General features: G+C 41.9%; 1 protein-coding gene across 5 annotated transcripts in view; it reads left to right on the top strand.

Moving 5' to 3' along the window:
• The window catches only part of SLC28A3 (solute carrier family 28 member 3), an 85,024-nt gene extending 72,562 nt beyond the window's left edge, over positions 1-12,462 (top strand). For all 5 annotated transcript variants that reach the window (XM_045840724.1, XM_045840725.1, XM_045840726.1 and 2 more), the window contains 8 exons: positions 1,671-1,796; positions 3,459-3,589; positions 4,724-4,892; positions 5,281-5,478; positions 9,703-9,784; positions 11,029-11,127; positions 11,364-11,484; positions 12,253-12,462. In XM_045840724.1, coding sequence (XP_045696680.1) covers positions 1,671-1,796; positions 3,459-3,589; positions 4,724-4,892; positions 5,281-5,478; positions 9,703-9,784; positions 11,029-11,127; positions 11,364-11,484; positions 12,253-12,379 — 1,053 coding nt within the window. In that variant the 3' untranslated portion in view covers positions 12,380-12,462. The remainder of the gene's footprint in view (positions 1-1,670; positions 1,797-3,458; positions 3,590-4,723; positions 4,893-5,280; positions 5,479-9,702; positions 9,785-11,028; positions 11,128-11,363; positions 11,485-12,252) is intronic.
• The last annotated feature ends 4,434 nt before the right edge of the window (positions 12,463-16,896 follow it).

The raw sequence follows: 16,896 nt of genomic DNA, 5'->3' as shown, positions 1-16,896 counted from the left end.
TGTATAGATTCGCAATAAATCTTTTCTAAACTCATTGAACTGTTGAGGTTTCTGGCTCACCCTTGAGAGGCCAGCAGCTCATCCACCTAAATGGAGTTCACCACTTATCTTGAAGCTGCAAACATGTGCAGGCAGCTCCATGCTCTGTAGTACAATGCTCATCGTAATGACAGAGTCCAAGAAAGGCTCTCAACCAACAACCGTGCATCTGTATGAATACTTGAGCTCATTCTCACTTTTCTGAACTGGCCAACAGTCTGTCTTTGCTGAACCTGAAGAAAAATAATGATGAACAAAAGCATTTTTATCTCCCTGACCCATAACATGGATAAATGTTCATTTGCCTAAAGACCATTTAAGAAAAAAAAAAAAAAGATGCCAAGTTTTCTCTCTTAAAACAGCAGCATTCCTAAGGGGTGGATAAGTAAGAAATAGCAATGATCATCCTTGGCCTCAGGATATGTAACTTCAGGGAGAATGGCATCATGTACCACAGAAACCAAGTATGAACACTTGCTATCATTGCTGCCCAAGGAAATTGGATCTGAAGCAAAAAATCAAGTCAGCCAGAAAAACACAGGGCCGCAAATCCTAGGCTCACAGCTACTCTAGGCAAGCTGGGTCTTCTTATTCGTAAGCCAGCTTGCTAGCCTGGAGCATAGTCTTTAGCGAGGGGCCCATAATCCTTCCCTGGGAGTTGAAATTATTATAATTATAGTCATAAAATCTCTTAGAACTAATTAGGACACCATCTTGAGTTGATTACTCCTACCTACAGGGTAAGAGAACTCATGTACTGACTTTCAATTTAGTCCATAAATTGAAGCTCAACACGTTCAGTCTTACAGAACAAATAGAAATAATGAGGGGAAATTGTGAAATTGCACACATGCTTCTGTGGTGTTCAATTTGATACTTAATATGCTCAAAGTACAGCTATTATTTATGGAGAGCCCCCTGCTGCAGGCAGCCAGGCCTCCTTAAGGGGAGCCAAGCCTTTACAACTACATCTTCTCTATTCCTTTGCACCCAAGAGGAAGAGGGGGTCTTTGCCTCCATGAGAAAGAGGCCTGTGGGCCTCTGTCCTTCTTGTTGCTGTTATTTTTTTATACTTGTGTCTCTATTTCCCTGGGGTATCAGCAAAGAGACTTAGGGTCTGTCAAATGAAGCTGGAAGACAGGAAGTCACAACAGAGGCTTGGGAATCACAATTTGCAAGGCCAGGCCACTGGGTGAAGTTACTTGGCCAATGTTGTTCCCACCTCAGAAAAATGTAGGCAGCCATCCGAATCCAATCTTAGGCTGGGTGAGGGCCTTATGTGCACTGGCCTTGCAAACTTTGCAAACCTAACACATGACTCTATACCATAAGTGCACTAACCTAGAGTTCCAATGACCCACTCATCTATGTTGGGGGTCCTCAAACTTGAGCATGCATCGCTACCACCTGGAAGGCTGGTTAAAACAGGTTGCTGGCCCTACCTCCCAGAGTTTCTGGTTCAGTAAGCCTGAGGATTTGCACGTCTATAGAGTTCCCAGGTGATGCTGATAGAGCTGGTCTAAGGTCCACTCTTAGAAATACTGCATTTTGAGAATGGAAATTTCAGTAAATTGTCATAAACTCTTAAAGTTTAAAAGGGAACATTTAATCTGGTCACTCTTTGTTTCTAGTCAGAGTCTCCGCTGCTGGTCCGGCCTTACTTACCATATGTCACCAAGTCCGAACTCCACGCAATTATGACAGCTGGGTATGCTACCATTGCTGGAAGTGTGTTAGGCGCATACATTTCTTTGGGGGTAAGAATGGGGATTAATGTATGGCAAATACAACCTCTTCTTTCGTTTCTATTATTATTTCCCTTTTTTCCCTACTGCTACTGGACAAGGAGGCCAAAAGAGTGTCCTTTTTGCTGTTTTGTTGATCGTAGTTTCTTTGGCATTTGAATGGAGTGACATTTTGGGAGCTTCACTTTCATAGCCTTGCCACCCAAATGTGAATTATATCCAAACCATACCAGAATGAAGTTATATTATGAGGTTACTTTAGCTGAAAATATAAATTTGATAAGAATAAATAAATAAAACTGTTACTGACATTAGTAAGGGCAACCTAGACTGGGTCTGCAAACAAGAGCCCATGGGCCAAATCGAGATCACTCCCTTTTCTGGTAATTGAAGTTTTATTGGTAACCAGCTACTCCCATTTGTTTCTCCATGGCAGCTTTCATGCTGCAGAGTTGAACAGTTGTGTCCTCTAGAGTCAAAAATATTTTCTCCCTCACCCTTTACAGAAAATGCTGTCTGACCCCTGGCCTAGAGCAGTGGCTCTCGAGCCTTACTGCACATTGGAATCACCGGGGAGCTTTTAGACACCCTCATGCCCAAGCCCATAACCCAGAGTAATTAAACCAGAGTCTCATGAAATGAGACCAGGGCATAAATATATTTTTTAAAAACTCCCCAGATTCTTGGGAGTGGGTGGAGAGGAGGAAAGTGGTGGCAGGAAAGTGGAGACAACTGTACTTGAACAACAACAATAAAAAAAAGAAAGAAAAAACACTCCCCAGATTCCAAAGTACCAGTTTGAGAGCTGGTGTCCTGTGGTATGTGACTGGAGAATGTTATGATACTGGTGTGTGTGCCCTGAGCACAGAACTGATAAGCTACACACAGATGCAACCACCAGTGGAGAAATGGATTAGCACAGTGGTGCAGTGATTAGGAATTCTTGCAAGATAGGCATGTTTCATTTCAGGACTTCATCTGAGCCTCAGAAAACCAATCAGTAAAAACAGGGAAGAAGAAAAGGGGCAAGGGGATTTCAGGAGGAGCAGATTCCCAGATGGGAGTAGGGAGAGAGGTGCTGAGTCTAGAATTCTGAAACTATAGTAGGTGAGAATCCAGAAACAATGAGGGTGTTGGGGCGGGGTCGCGGGGAGGGAAAGAGTTTAAGACAGGCAATGTGGAAAACAGAAATAGCTTACAGATTAAAGGGACTCTGGATAAATGAATATAATGTAAAGACACACAGGATTTCAGGAGGCCGGAAGAAAGGTGGAGAGGGGTGTGTCCATGCCTGAACCCCCACATGTTCCCTAAGTTGATGACATAATTAAATATGGACATTAGGGACTATCTGAATATTGAAAAGGACAGCAAAGAGGTGGAAGAGTCTTCTCTGAAAGTTCCTACAGCACAAGAATAGTGCTCTTCTAAAATGATCTGACTAGTTTTGTGCTTCTCCCCGAAGATGTGATTAATTACCCCAAATTCCTCCCTTGTCCCTCTGACTCTCAGGACAATGCTGATTGGCTAAGTGAGCTCTTCCAAGCCTCCAAAGAAACATTGTTTTGTGGTGTAGAAGTGATTCCTGCCCATCTTTTCCCTTGTTAGTCATTCATTCTGAACACAACACAAAAACACTACCTAAGTTGGCTTTTTTTTCTCCTGAAATCACAGGTTTCATCCACCCACTTGTTAACAGCTTCAGTTATGTCAGCACCCGCAGCACTGGCTGTTGCCAAACTCTTTTGGCCTGAGACAGAAACACCTAAAGTAACCCTCAAGAATGCCATGAAAATGGAAAATACGTAAGTGTTTACGTTCACTTATGGAAAATGGGTAAGTCGAACATGTTCACCTAGTTAATGACGACATGGGTCAGAGGGCGGAGTGCAGCAAAAATGTGCTAATCAGCACAGTGAGTTATGGCAGTAAGCTGAATTTAATTTCACAGTGACTATTTAGACTTCTCCTAGAAAAATCTTATTTCAACACTGGAGGAAAACCTTTCTGATTACCTTAATGTCAATACATTTCCTTGGCTGGTCAATGTAGATACTTCACCCTAAATATAGTATAGTGTGCACTGAGCTTTGGTTTAAGACCACTGGAAAGTCACAGGATAACCATTTCTAGAAGTTTCTCACATAATAAAGATGATATGGTGTGATAACTATCCTTAGCCCCTTTTTTGTTCATTTTCTTTGACTCTGTGCAAAAGAAAAAGGGTAGAAAAGACTAAAAGATTTAGGATGGTCAAAAGTGTTTTATAAAATCGCAGAATTAATCAACCAGCATGTTTGTGGATTCATTACTTGTTTGTGTGTAGGTAAAGTCCTAACCATGAGTGAAAAGCAGGTGGTCAGCTGTATACATAAAATACAGTGGTTCCACTTACAAAATTAGCAAATGTGCAAACCTATGTAACATACTATTTAGGGATACAGACAAGTAGTGAAATTGGAAAAAAAGGGAATATAAGCACATTTTAAGGCAGCCAGGCACTTCTAAGATTCAAGAGAAGAGGATGAGGCTAAGAAATAGCACTGAGGGGCACAGGTGCGACTCATCCTGTTTCTGAAATTAGGTTATTCAGGCCTTCCTTGAATTGTTCATTCTTATACTGTGGATATTGTGTAACTATTCTCTGATAGTTATTTTTAATTAAATATAATATAATATGTTTTTATTTTCCTAATTTTTCAATTATAAATGACCCCATATTAAAAGAGTAGTGTCTGTATAACACTCATCACCTACACTCAATAACTACAAATGCCAGTCATGGTTTCATAGAATTCAGGTGAGTATTTTGACTCAGGCAAGGGGCTGAGAGCCTGTCTCTCCATCCAAATGATCTCTGAATTGGCCATTTCCATACATGTGGTATCCATCTGCTGACAACTCCTTGGTAATTCTAGGGTTGCTCTTTTTTGATAAAGTGAATCAGGGAATCTCCTAGAAGCCGCAACACAGGGAGCCTCCTCATCCGTCTCCCTGGTGGCAAACATCGCTGTGAATCTGATCGCCTTCATGGCCCTGTTGTCTTTTGTGAACTCAGCCCTGTCCTGGTTTGGAAACATGCTGGACTACCCACAACTGAGTTTCGAGGTACAATTCTACCATGTTTCTCCTCTATTTTACTTCTGCCTGTCTTTGATTAAAAATAAAATAGGTTTGTGGACAGCCTTCCCTAACTACCCATGGTGCACTCTCACCCAGTGTGCACACTGACCGTGTAGCCCCCATCTCCCCACCCCCCATTCTGTCCCTTATCACCCTCCTCCTCCCGACATTCAGTCGTTCTCCCCTGACCCCATCCCAAGAATCCAGATTACTTCAAATGACCAATTCCAACCTTGACTCCAATAGGCAAGAGTGTGTGAAGGGATTTCTACGCCTCCTGGAAATGCAGAAGGGGCAAGGACAGTCTTATCACAAGGGTGAGGCAGAAGCGAATCCCTACTCTAATAAAGTATCTCTTTTTGGTTTTTTGTAGCTAATATGCTCCTACATCTTTATGCCCCTCTCCTTCATGATGGGAGTAGACTGGCAGGACAGCTTTATGGTCGGCAGACTCTTAGGTTATAAGACATTCTTCAATGAATTTGTGGCATATGAGCATCTCTCCAAAATGATCAGTTTAAGGAAAGAGGCTGGACCCAAATTTGTGAATGGTGTGCAGCAATATATGTCGGTGAGTAAATATTTTGATTGCCAATACACGTTTTCATCACATGCACACATTCTTCAGATAGTTACTGGTGCCTCTGTATGTCAGGCAGCAGGACAGGCACTTGGGATACACCAGAGAACAAACCAGACCCAAATCCTTGGTCTCATGGAGCTCACAGTGTACTTGGCACCTCATAGTCTTCAGCTATGTTGAATTAATCAGTTTGTGTGTGTGTACACGTGTGCAGACGTAAAGAGAAACACAACACAACTAATCCTTACCATTGTGGTAAGAATTACTTTTGAGCACTATGGATCCAAACCCAGAATCATATGAGCTAGGACTGGAGTCAGTAAATCAACAAATATTTATTGAATACCATCTGTGTACAGCATACTGAGGTACTGAGGTCACAGCACTGAACAAGTGATGAGGCCTAAGCCTTAATGGGTCTCATAATCTAATGATCATGAAGGCCTTTTCCTTCCAGCTTAAGCAATTTTATGAACTCTGAGAAACCGCTTAAATGAAACACAGTGCCTGGACATCTGAAAGAAATAGTGAGACACAGTCACCACTCCACTCTCCAAGTGGATGAGGGAAAAGCAAATAAGGGTCTGTGGGTGAGCCTCTGAGGTAAGCACCCAAAACTACATCAGGACTTCAGGTCACTAGACTGCAAGGAAATGCTCATGTCTGCTTAGGCCCAGATGGGATAAGAGAGTGCAGGTGAAGCCATTATTCAGTCTGTATTTGCTGTTGAGTCCCCAACTTTTACTTCTCTGAAGAACAGAATTGTCATGCATGAATGTTCTTAGGGAAATGGTGAACATTTCTGACCATTACTCATTGAAACAATCCAGTTGGAATTAATGTCCTAGGTATGTGTCAGGCTTTAAAAGGAAAGAGGAGGAAAAGCATGCTGCCCAAGGTTCTAATAGAGACAGACTGCCCACCTCTGACACTGCCATCTCTCCCGGCCTCCCAAAGACCAAACATGCAATGTTACTGCCACGTATTACACACATGTAACAGCAAACTCCAGGAGAGTACTGATTTGTATTTTATGGTATTTTAGGGGCTGATATGAGCAGTGGTTCTCTAGGTCTCCCCTTTCTCAAATGTTCATTCTTCAACTGACAGCACAGTGGAGCTTGGCCCAATATCCACATTGTTTAGATGCCACCACTAACCGGCTAGCTTCCCTGCCAAGAGTAAACAATAGCCTAGATTATGTGAAATGTTTTTCATCCCCAACTGCTGGCTGCCGGGAGAAAGTGGTTCTGTTAATGGGCAAAGTAAGCTCCCAGTTCTGGCAATGCTAAGCAGGTTTGTGAACAGGTTATTAAGAGGATGGAGAAAAGAAGAGTAGGGCTGATTTGGGTTGGGAATGAGCCAACCAGAGGCAGGTGCACAGAGGACATTTGGAAATATGAGCTCAGTGTTTTCTACAAGTGCTCTGTCATAGTGGGGAAAGCATTTTTTATTTTCCTGATCTCGTTTCCAATCAACAAAATGGGAATGAGTCCCTGCAATTTCTTGGTTACCAACCAAGAAGTGGTGAAAGTACCCAACAGTCTCCTGGGAAGGGTACTATGTAACTGGAGTGTACAATCTTGGTGCATGAGGCAAAAACCCAATGTAATACATGGAATTATGCCTGCTGCTGACCTCTGTTTAAGAGGTCAGAACACGTATGTAGCACCCATATACCCAGAATGAGCTCTTGATTGCTCCACCATGTCCTCTTCCTTAATCATAATACCATGCATGTCTGTTTACATGTAGTACAGATCATGGTACAGAACTCAAAAGTACTAAAAAATGTAGAGGGAAAAGAAAGTTACCCTCCCCATCCCCATCCCCTCTCCCTATACCCTCTCTATTAGCCGCTCCATTTTTAACTTTGCTCATTGCACTTAATGATATATTTCAGATGCCTTTCTATATCGATGTCTGTGGCATAGTAGTCAGTCTATTGTACAAGCACACCGTAATTCATTTTAACCAGTTCCTTGCTGATGAACATTATGACCAGTTTTTTGCTATCAGAAGTAGTATTCCAGTGACTGTCCTTATTCCTATGGCATCGCTGCTCATGTGCAAGAAGAGCCATAGGACCTATTCTCAATTTCCCAATACAGTGCAACTCGTTCCATCACGTAATCTTGCACATTGATGGGAAAAGGCAAAGGGCAATCATCCCAGCCTCCTTTTCCTCTTATTATAAAACCCTCCATGGCCACATCTGTGTATCCCCTCTACATAATTCCCCAGAAAGGGGAAAGAGGAGTCTCAAGTGTTTGATGTCATCTCCCTCCCCACAGTCTCTTAATAGGCTTGCCTGTTTCTGAAGCCAGTTGCACTAAATGGAAAGCACGACAGAAAGCAGGGGATGAGAATGAGCTTTTCCAGAAACACTAGGCTGCTCAAATACTTGATATATTTCTTTCCTGCCTGCTATATGCGCACTGATTGAAAGTCAACAAAGGAGTTCTCAGAAACCATGAAAAGGAAGAGGGGCCTTATAATCAACAAAAACTTACCATGGCCACTTGAGTCTTCAATGTGAGCTTTTAAAAATCCAGTCAGTGAAAACAGGAAAAAAAGGCACCCCTACTTTGAAAGTGGCATTGGCGTGATTTGTTCTGTGAACCAATTCATAGGTTCTTCAGGATTTTGGAAAAGATTATTACCTCAATTGTGTGGGTGCGTTTACCAGACTAGTTGTACCTCTGGTGAACAGCCAAGGCCACTGAATCTTCTGAGCCTCCTATAATCAGTCCCTCAACCTGAGAAAGAATTACTGGACCTGAGCAGCACCTCTTGACTATCTGAATAGAGGCAGAGAGCCATGTTCGTGGTTGTACAAATTCACCTTCCATCATCTCACTGCCCTGGGAGCACCCAACTCTCCCAGGGGACGGCCAGAGCTGAGAAATAAAGGCAAGCACACACGGCAGCCATGCTGAAAGGACCTTCTGTGTAGCTGTGAGCTTCCTTTTTACTGTATAGCTCATTTTAATGTATATTCTTTTTTTCCAAAATATAGTTTGCATACCAAAAAAAAAGGCCCATTTTTGGTGTACGTGAGTTTTGACGACTGTGTCACTTGTGTAACCATGAGCACAATCGAGATACAGAACATTTCCTTGACACCTAGAAAAGTTCACTCACGCCCGATCACAGGCAATAGCCCTCCTCTCCAGTCCCAGGAAGCCAATGATTTTTCTCTCACTATAGATTACTTTTGTTTGTTCTAGAACTTCATATTAATGCATTCACTTAGCATTCGTGTTGTTGCATATACTAGTTATTTTCCTTTTTATTGCAGAGTAGTATTCTATTTTATGGATATGCACAATTTGTTTGTCTATTTGCCTTGGCGAAGGACATTTCGGTTATTTCCAGCTTGCGGCTACTGTGAATAAATACTCATGTACAGTTTTCTTGTGGGTATATGTATTTATTTATCCTGGGAAAATTCCCAGGAGAGGGATTGCTGGGTCATACAGGCAGTATATGTTAACTTGATGAGAAACTGCCAAGTATGTTGGTATTTTACAAACAGGCTGTGTTAGCTTATGTTCCCACCAACAATGTACAAGAGTTCCAGTTTCTCCAGATCCTTGCCAACGCTTGCTACTGTCCATCTTCTTTAGCCATTTAAATGGATGTGTAGTGACAGCTCATTATTTGCATATCCTGGTGAGTAATGATGTCGAACAGCCTTCCGATGTGCTTATTGGCCATTTACGTACCTTTTGTGAAATCTCTTTATCTGTTTTAATTGGGTGCTTGTCTTCTTACCATTGAGTTATTATAGTTCTATATACATCCTGAATAAGTCCTTTGTCAAATAAATGTCATATAAATATTTTCTGGGACCAATTTGTATCTTCAGCAGCCAGCACTGTGCCTGGCACATTATAACAGGTGGCCAGGTCATATTGAATGTTTGAAGTTGCCATTGAGCAGAAAAGAGCAACCTGTAGAGGCCAAGATGACCAGCCCCAAGTCCTTTGTAGAGAGTCTCTGAATCTACATAGCCCCTTTCCCTCCCTCAAAATTCAGGAGGAGATGGAAAAAACAGCCTAGGAAGCAACAAGCATTGGACACCATGCACTGTACACTTACATGTCAATACTGTTTCTGTAGTAATAATCAGAAGCCTGGTTAGGATGTCGGATTTATAAGCTGGGTCACATTATGTATATACATTTGTGCATTTATTTTTATTTACAGATTCGCTCAGAGACAATTGCCACTTATGCTCTCTGCGGCTTTGCCAATATCAGTTCCCTAGGAATAGTGATCGGCGCACTCTGTAAGTGGAAAGAATCTTTGACAGCAGATGTGATGTTATCCATTTCGAACTCCATTTTGCTCTGTAACATTATTCATGTCAGTGGGGGAAAATGCCCTGCAACAGCAATAAATGCTTTGGGGTCTACTTTTTGTCCCCACTCTGCAATGTATTAGGTTGGCCAAAAAGTCTATTTAGTTTTTTCAATAAAGTAAATAACACATTTTTCATTTTCACCAATAACTTTATTGATTTCAATATTTTTAGTATGCTGGCTATCTCCCATGTGGTATAACCTTGATTGTTCTCAATTAATATCTCAGTTTGATCACTATCGACTTCAACTGGTCTACCCAAATGTGGAGAATCATCCAGCAAGAAATCTCCAGCACAGAATCTCACAAACCACTTTTGTCACATTCAATCAGTCACAGCACCTTCTCCCCATACTGCACAATTCTTTTTTGCACTTCAATTGAGTTTTTACCTTTCTTGAAATCATAAAGCATAATATGCCAGAAATGTTGCTTATTTTCTTCCATCTTCAATATTAAAATGGCTATACAAAAATTTGCCAATTTTGATAAGTGTTTTTTAATGCACGCTGATTTGACAGCTGTCACAATACAATCTAACAAAACTGTTTTACATGAAGTTAAAGACAACTACGCGCTACTAGAGCCATCATACAAAAGAAAAAAAAAACTTTTTGGCCAACCCAAAAGTTTTCCTATATATACCAAAGCTAACCTGAGCATGAATTTGCTCCAATGTTCAGGTGCTTCTCCACCCAGGTATGACACCTGTGTTTCATTTTGCATGCCAGTTCCAGGAGATTTATAATTCCCCCCTGGAGAAGGATTCTGAGGTCCAGCAGTAGTTCAGTGGGAAAATGCTGTGATTAAATTGTGTGTCTGCCATGGGCATAGAAGCAGATGCTGTTGAATGGGTTGCAAATATTGGAATCCATCCTTGCGATGCATTTGTCTTGCCATGCCCCCAACATACCTGGAGCCTTCTGGATGAAACTGGGGACTTTTTTCTTTGGACAAACTTCTTCCCTTCCTTACACACCAGAGAACTTCTCCAAATGTGGAGCTCATCACTAAGCTCTTGGATCTTGAACTTCCCCCACTAAGCTTTTTTTTTTTTAAGTTAGTTAACCTGACTCCCCAGCCCCAGAATGATTCTCAGAGGCTGAGAGTTTGGAATTCTAATCAATAACCACAACATTAATCTCTCATGCTTGCTTTCATGTTTCCCAGCATCCATGGCTCCTTCCAGAAAGCGTGACATTACCTCAGTGGCAATAAGAGCTCTGATATCAGGGACCATAGCCTGCTTCCTGACAGCCTGCATTGCAGGTAACTCAACCCCTCCTTTGCGTCCTGTCTCCCTCACAGTAAGGTAGCTTTTGGTGGGGGAGCAGTTCCTCCCACCTACATACCCAGCATCTGCTGCTACAGAAAGCTGAGAGGCAGTGCTACTTCAAGCATGTTGTTAAGTGAAATGTGTGGGGCATGCAGGAGAAGCTAAGAACAGAGGAGAGTTCAGGACTTTGGTAATGAATATACTGAATGGCACTCTGTTCCACTCCCAGGCGTTCTCTCTGGCACTCCTGTGGATGTTAACTGCCATCACATTTTAGAGAATGTCTTCAACTCCAGTTTACCTAGAAACACCACCAATGTAGTATCTTGTTGTCAGACTCTACTGAACAGGTACTGTATTCTTGATTATAACTTTTTTATATCCATTAAAGACCCCATCCACTTGTTTTTATAACTTCATAACTCTTACTTTATTTAAATATAAGAACGTGTGTGGCAATTCTTTGGCTTTTCTCAGCTAAGACTAGGAACCATAATACTAGCCAGTGCTGCTCAAGCATTTTATATGCCCCCAGCTGTGTACTGGGCACTGTGTATGAATTAGCTCACTTGAACTTGGAAACCACTGTTTAGGTTAGGCACTCTTGCTTGGTTAAGCACTGGATAGAATTAGGGCTTGGAGAAGCTATGTCACTTACCCAAGCAAAATGACTACATGCACAATCAAGACAGAAGAACCAAGACAAATTGGTCTTTCTGCTATGGAGCCCAGGCCCTTAACTAGTACCCAAGTATTAATTACTAGGTACTGCCTCCCTTTGAAGATCAAGCAGTGCAGGGGGTCCTGACAACATGGTCCTGGGCAAAGTGGATGAGGGGACACCAGTGACCCAGGCCAGCCACCCCAACCCTGTACAATTTCTATTTACAAGATTAATGTGCTCACCCATCTGTCCTTCTTAATATGCAAGTGTTCTATAAGGATTGATTTGATCCTTTCTTTGTTTATTCTGGAGGAAATAGGAGAAGTCCTTGAGGCCATATAAGAATTAAGAGGATTCAAAGTTAATCCTCTGGGGCCTCTGTCCATGTCTTCTGCATATCTACTCTTTCTGTCTTCTAAGGCTCAACTAACTGTGTCATTCCACTTTCCGTTAGCACTGTTGCCCACGGCCCTGGCAGGGTCACCCCAGGAGGAAGCTACAGCCTGTATTCTCTGAAGAACTGCTGCCAACTGTTGAGTCCATCAACACTGAACTGCAGTTGGATCCCTAATGCATTTTGAGTTCAGTCACTTCTCCAACAGAACTCTGAGTACAGGTGCTGAATTTTCTACTTTGGAGTGAAAATAAAAGCCATTCTTACTTCCATCTGATACTTCCATCACAGAAACAGTGTTAACTGGAAAGAAGAAAAACAGGATTGAGCCCTTTGGATCTACAGTATCTTCCTTCAGATCTACAAAATCTTCCCTTTGCAAACCCCTTCCACACTGAGAATTACTATGGCATCCTGAAGTAACATGTTGACTCCAATCCCAAAAATGTTTAATAACCTTAGAATTTCAGGACATTTGACCAGAATACAAGTATAAAGGAAGCTCACAAAAACTGTGCTATGACTCAGTCATACCCACTTAGTTCGAGTCTCAAAGTAGTCCAGAGTGCTTCGGTTTAAAAACATCTCAGCATCTCAGGTGAAGTCATTCTGCATTCACCCTGGTTGAACTGAAATAGCTTGAATATGAATCTCACATGGAGGAGGACCAATCATGAGTCACCCACTCATTGCCTCCCCTGAGGAATGCTTGCAGAAATCAAGAGTCCTTCAGGAGAGCACTTAGACTGTTCTAAAACTAAGTTAAATTCCATGTGTTTAGGGGATTTTATCAGTCAGCCTAAGCTAAACTGGTCTGCAGTAACAAATAAGTGAAAAATCTTGGTGGCTGGGACTTCTGGCCAAGATGGAGGCATAGGTAGACACACTGTGCCTCCTCGAACAACCAAAATAAGGTCAACAACAATTTAAAAACAAGGTAACAACCAGATCTGACAGAAAATTGAACTGTTGGAATTCGGACAACCAAGGAGTTAAAATATACACATTCATCCAGACCAGTAGGAGGGGCAGAGTCAGGCAGCCAGGCAGAGAGGGGTCGTGGCACAAAAAACGGTGGCACCAGGCGAGTAAGGCATCCCAGGCGCAAGACCACAGCAGATGGACCCTGGGTGCACAGGCAGCTGGCAGACCCAGCGAGGCAGCAACTGTGAAGCAAGGCACAGCGTGCAAGGTGCCTGGCTGTCTGGGCCACATTCACGCACAGATAAACCAGGTGAAATTGGGCAGTGAGACAGACTGCACAACCCAGGGTCCCAGCACCAGGAAATAGAACCTCGGAACACTGATTGAAAACACCTGTGGGGGTTGAGGTGCAGGGAGAAACTCCAAGCCTCACAGGAGAGTGCATTGGAGAGACCCACGGAGTCCTAGAATGTGCACAAGCCCACCCACATGGGAATTGGCACCAAAAAGGTCCAGTTAGCTTGGGGGAAGCAGTGGAAGGGACTGAAATCCGACAGAGAGAGGAGCAAGCACCATTGTTTACTCTCGGACCCCACCCCCACATACAATGTCACAACCCAGCAACTGGGCTGCCCCACCCAGGTGGGCACCTAATGCCCCACCCTACATAACAGGCATGACCAAATTCCAAAAAATTGGCTCAAACGAAAGAACAAATCAAAGCCCAAAGCCAATACTTTTAAGTGACCAAGAGATAGCCAACCTATCAGATGCACAGTTCAAAGCACTGGTGATCAGGATGTTCACAGAATTGGTTGAATTTGGTCGCAAATTAAATGAAAAAATGAAGGTTACAATAAGAGAAATGAAGGAAAATGCACAGGGAACCAATAGTGATGGGAAGGAAACTGGGACTCAGATCAATGGAGTAGACCAGAAAGAAGAAAGGAACAATCAGACAGAAAAGAATGGAGAAGTAAGAATTCAAAACAATGAGGAGAAGCTTAGGAACCTCCAGGACATCCTGAAACGTTCCAACATTCGAATTATAGGGGTACCAGAAGGGAAAGAGGAAGAGCAACAAGTGGAAAAGTTATTTGAACAAATAATGAAGGAGAACTTCCCCATTCTGGCAAAAGAAATAGACTTCCAGGAAGTCCAAGAAGCTCAGAGAGTCCCAAAGTTGGACTTAAGGAAGTATACACCAAGGCACATCATAATTACATTAGCCAAGGTAAAAATGAAGGAGAGAATCCTAGAAGCAGCAAGAGATAAGAGGACAGTAACCTATAAAGGAGTTCCCATCAGACTGTCAGCTGATTTCTCAAAAGAGACCTTGCAGGCAAGAAGGGGCTGGAAAGAAGTATTCCAAGTCATGAAAGGCAAGGACCTACATCCAAGATTGCTCTATCCAGCAAAGCTTTCACTTAGAATGGAAGGGCAAAGTGCTTCTCAGATAAGGTCAAGTTAAAGGAGTTCTTCATCACCAAGCCCTTATTTTATGAAATGTTAAAGGGACTTATCTAGGAAAAAGAAGATAAAGAACATGTATAGTAAAATGACAACAAACTCAAAGTAATTAACAACCACACCTAAAACAAAAACAAACTAAGCAAACAACTAGAACAGGAACAGAACCACAGAAATGGAGATCACGTGGAGGGTTATCAACAGGGGAGTGGGAAGAGGAGAGAGTGGGGAAAAGGTACAGAGAGTAAGTAGCATAGATGTAGGCAGAAAATAGACAGGAGGAGTGTAAGAATAGTATGGGAAATGTAGAAACCAAAGAACTTATAACACATGGACATGAACTAAAAGGGGGGAAGGTGGGTGGGAGAGAGTGTGCAGGGTGGAGGGGAGTGTAGGGGGGGATGGAACAATGGTAATAGCACAATCAATAAAATATATTTTAAAAATCTTGGTGGCGTACAAGTTCATTTTAATTCACATAAGTTTATTAGGGCAATTTTGGCTGTACTCTATGTTGTTTTCACTTCCAAGACCATGGCTAAAGAAGCAGTCCGTATGTGGGGTATGTTGGTCTTATGAAAAAGGGAAGAAAAAAGGTGAGGACTACATGATGGCTCTTAAAACTTCTGCTGGGAAATGACACCTTTCACTTATACTATAGTCTATTATCCAAAACTAATCACAGGACAAACCTGATGAAAATGGCCATGGGTGAATTATCCTGTCATAGGGAGAAGTAGTGAATATTTTTAAGAAGTAGTATGATAGACCACATGGATGCATAATATCCATGTCTCCCTTCAAGGAGTCAACCTGTTATAGGGCATAACTGTAAGCTTATTCACATGCAAATTTAGTTACATTCTCAGTAACAAGACTGGAAAATGGCCCTGGCTGGTGTAGTTCAGTGGATTGAGCACGGGCCTGTGAACCAAAGGATCACGGTTCAATTCCCAGTCAGGGCACATGCCTGAGTTGCAGGCTGGTTCCCAGCAGGGGACAAAAGAGAGGCAATCATACATTGATATTTCTCTCTCTCCTTCCCTTCCCCTCCAAAAATAAATAAATAAAATCTCTTAGTTAAAAAAAAGACTGGAAAATGATGCTACACTTCAGTCAAAAAACCACATATGGACCATATGAAGAAGAAATATAAGTCCTGGCTGAGATCTGACAACATTCTATTGATACATCCACTGACCTGGAAACCATCAGCATCAAACTTGCTTCCTTAATGGGTTCTGAGACTTAAAAGGTCTGAGAAAAAAGTTCCAGAGACAATGATGGGGTGCTCTTTTTTTTTTTTTAAATATTTTATTTATTTATTTTTAGGGAGGGAAGGGAGGGAGTGGGGGGGGGAGAGAGAGAGAGAGAGAGAGAGAGAGAGAGAGAGAGATCAATGTGCGGTTGCTGGGGGTTATGCCCTGCAACCCAGGAATGTACCCTGGCTGGGAATCGAACCTGGGATACTTTGGTTCCCAGCCCCCGCTCAATCCACTGAGCTACACCAGCCAGGATGGGGTGCTCTTTAATGAAGTGCTTATCACTAATGGTCTTCATACCATAAAGACCACTTTGTGTGAGAAAACACAAACACTAATGATTGAATTCACACACACACACACACACACACACACACACACACACAAAAGAATGTGAAGAGGGTTTTGAAATACCTTAAGTAATTTATATGTTTCCTTTTTGTTCATGTACAAGAGTAATTTTTTAAAATCTGTGTATAAATAGTTTACTTTCTTTTGTAGCATGGTGGTGGTGATGGCAGTGGTGAAGGAGCAAGCTAAATGCCCAAAGAACTCTTTATGTCTAAAGTAGAATATACCAGGATATTTCTAATTATTGATCTTTGTATCAAATTTTTCTTGGAGTTCAATATGCCCTTTTTATATATAGACTTTATTTTATGAAAACATATTTATATTTCATTTCCTTCTATTCTTATGTTCTGGCGTCAACCTTCATAAAAGCCTTTGGCTTAGTGTGTCAGGGATGCCAATTATTCATGTATTGGTTCTCTTTTGTCTGCAATGGTTATTATATTTCTCTCCCTTTTTTCTCTTTTTAACTCTTTGCATTTTTCTATTCTGTTAAGAATTTATTTCTAAGAGAATCTCTTTGCAGTTTCTAATATGCCTCTCTGACCAACTAATTTTCATAGTCTGTTACCATTACTATTCCTTGGATGCTCGGAGGTCTTAGCCCTTCTCTGAGCTGTTTTTTAAAATTATTATTTCAAGAAAAATAATTACTGCCCTGTTTTTTAATATATTTTTTATTATGCTATTATAGTTG

Source organism: Phyllostomus hastatus, unplaced genomic scaffold (assembly GCF_019186645.2).
Source record: "Phyllostomus hastatus isolate PE091 unplaced genomic scaffold, TTU_PhHast_1.1 phas_contig_34, whole genome shotgun sequence".
NCBI lineage: Eukaryota > Metazoa > Chordata > Mammalia > Chiroptera > Phyllostomidae > Phyllostomus > Phyllostomus hastatus.
This window is presented reverse-complemented; position numbering and strand designations above follow the sequence as displayed.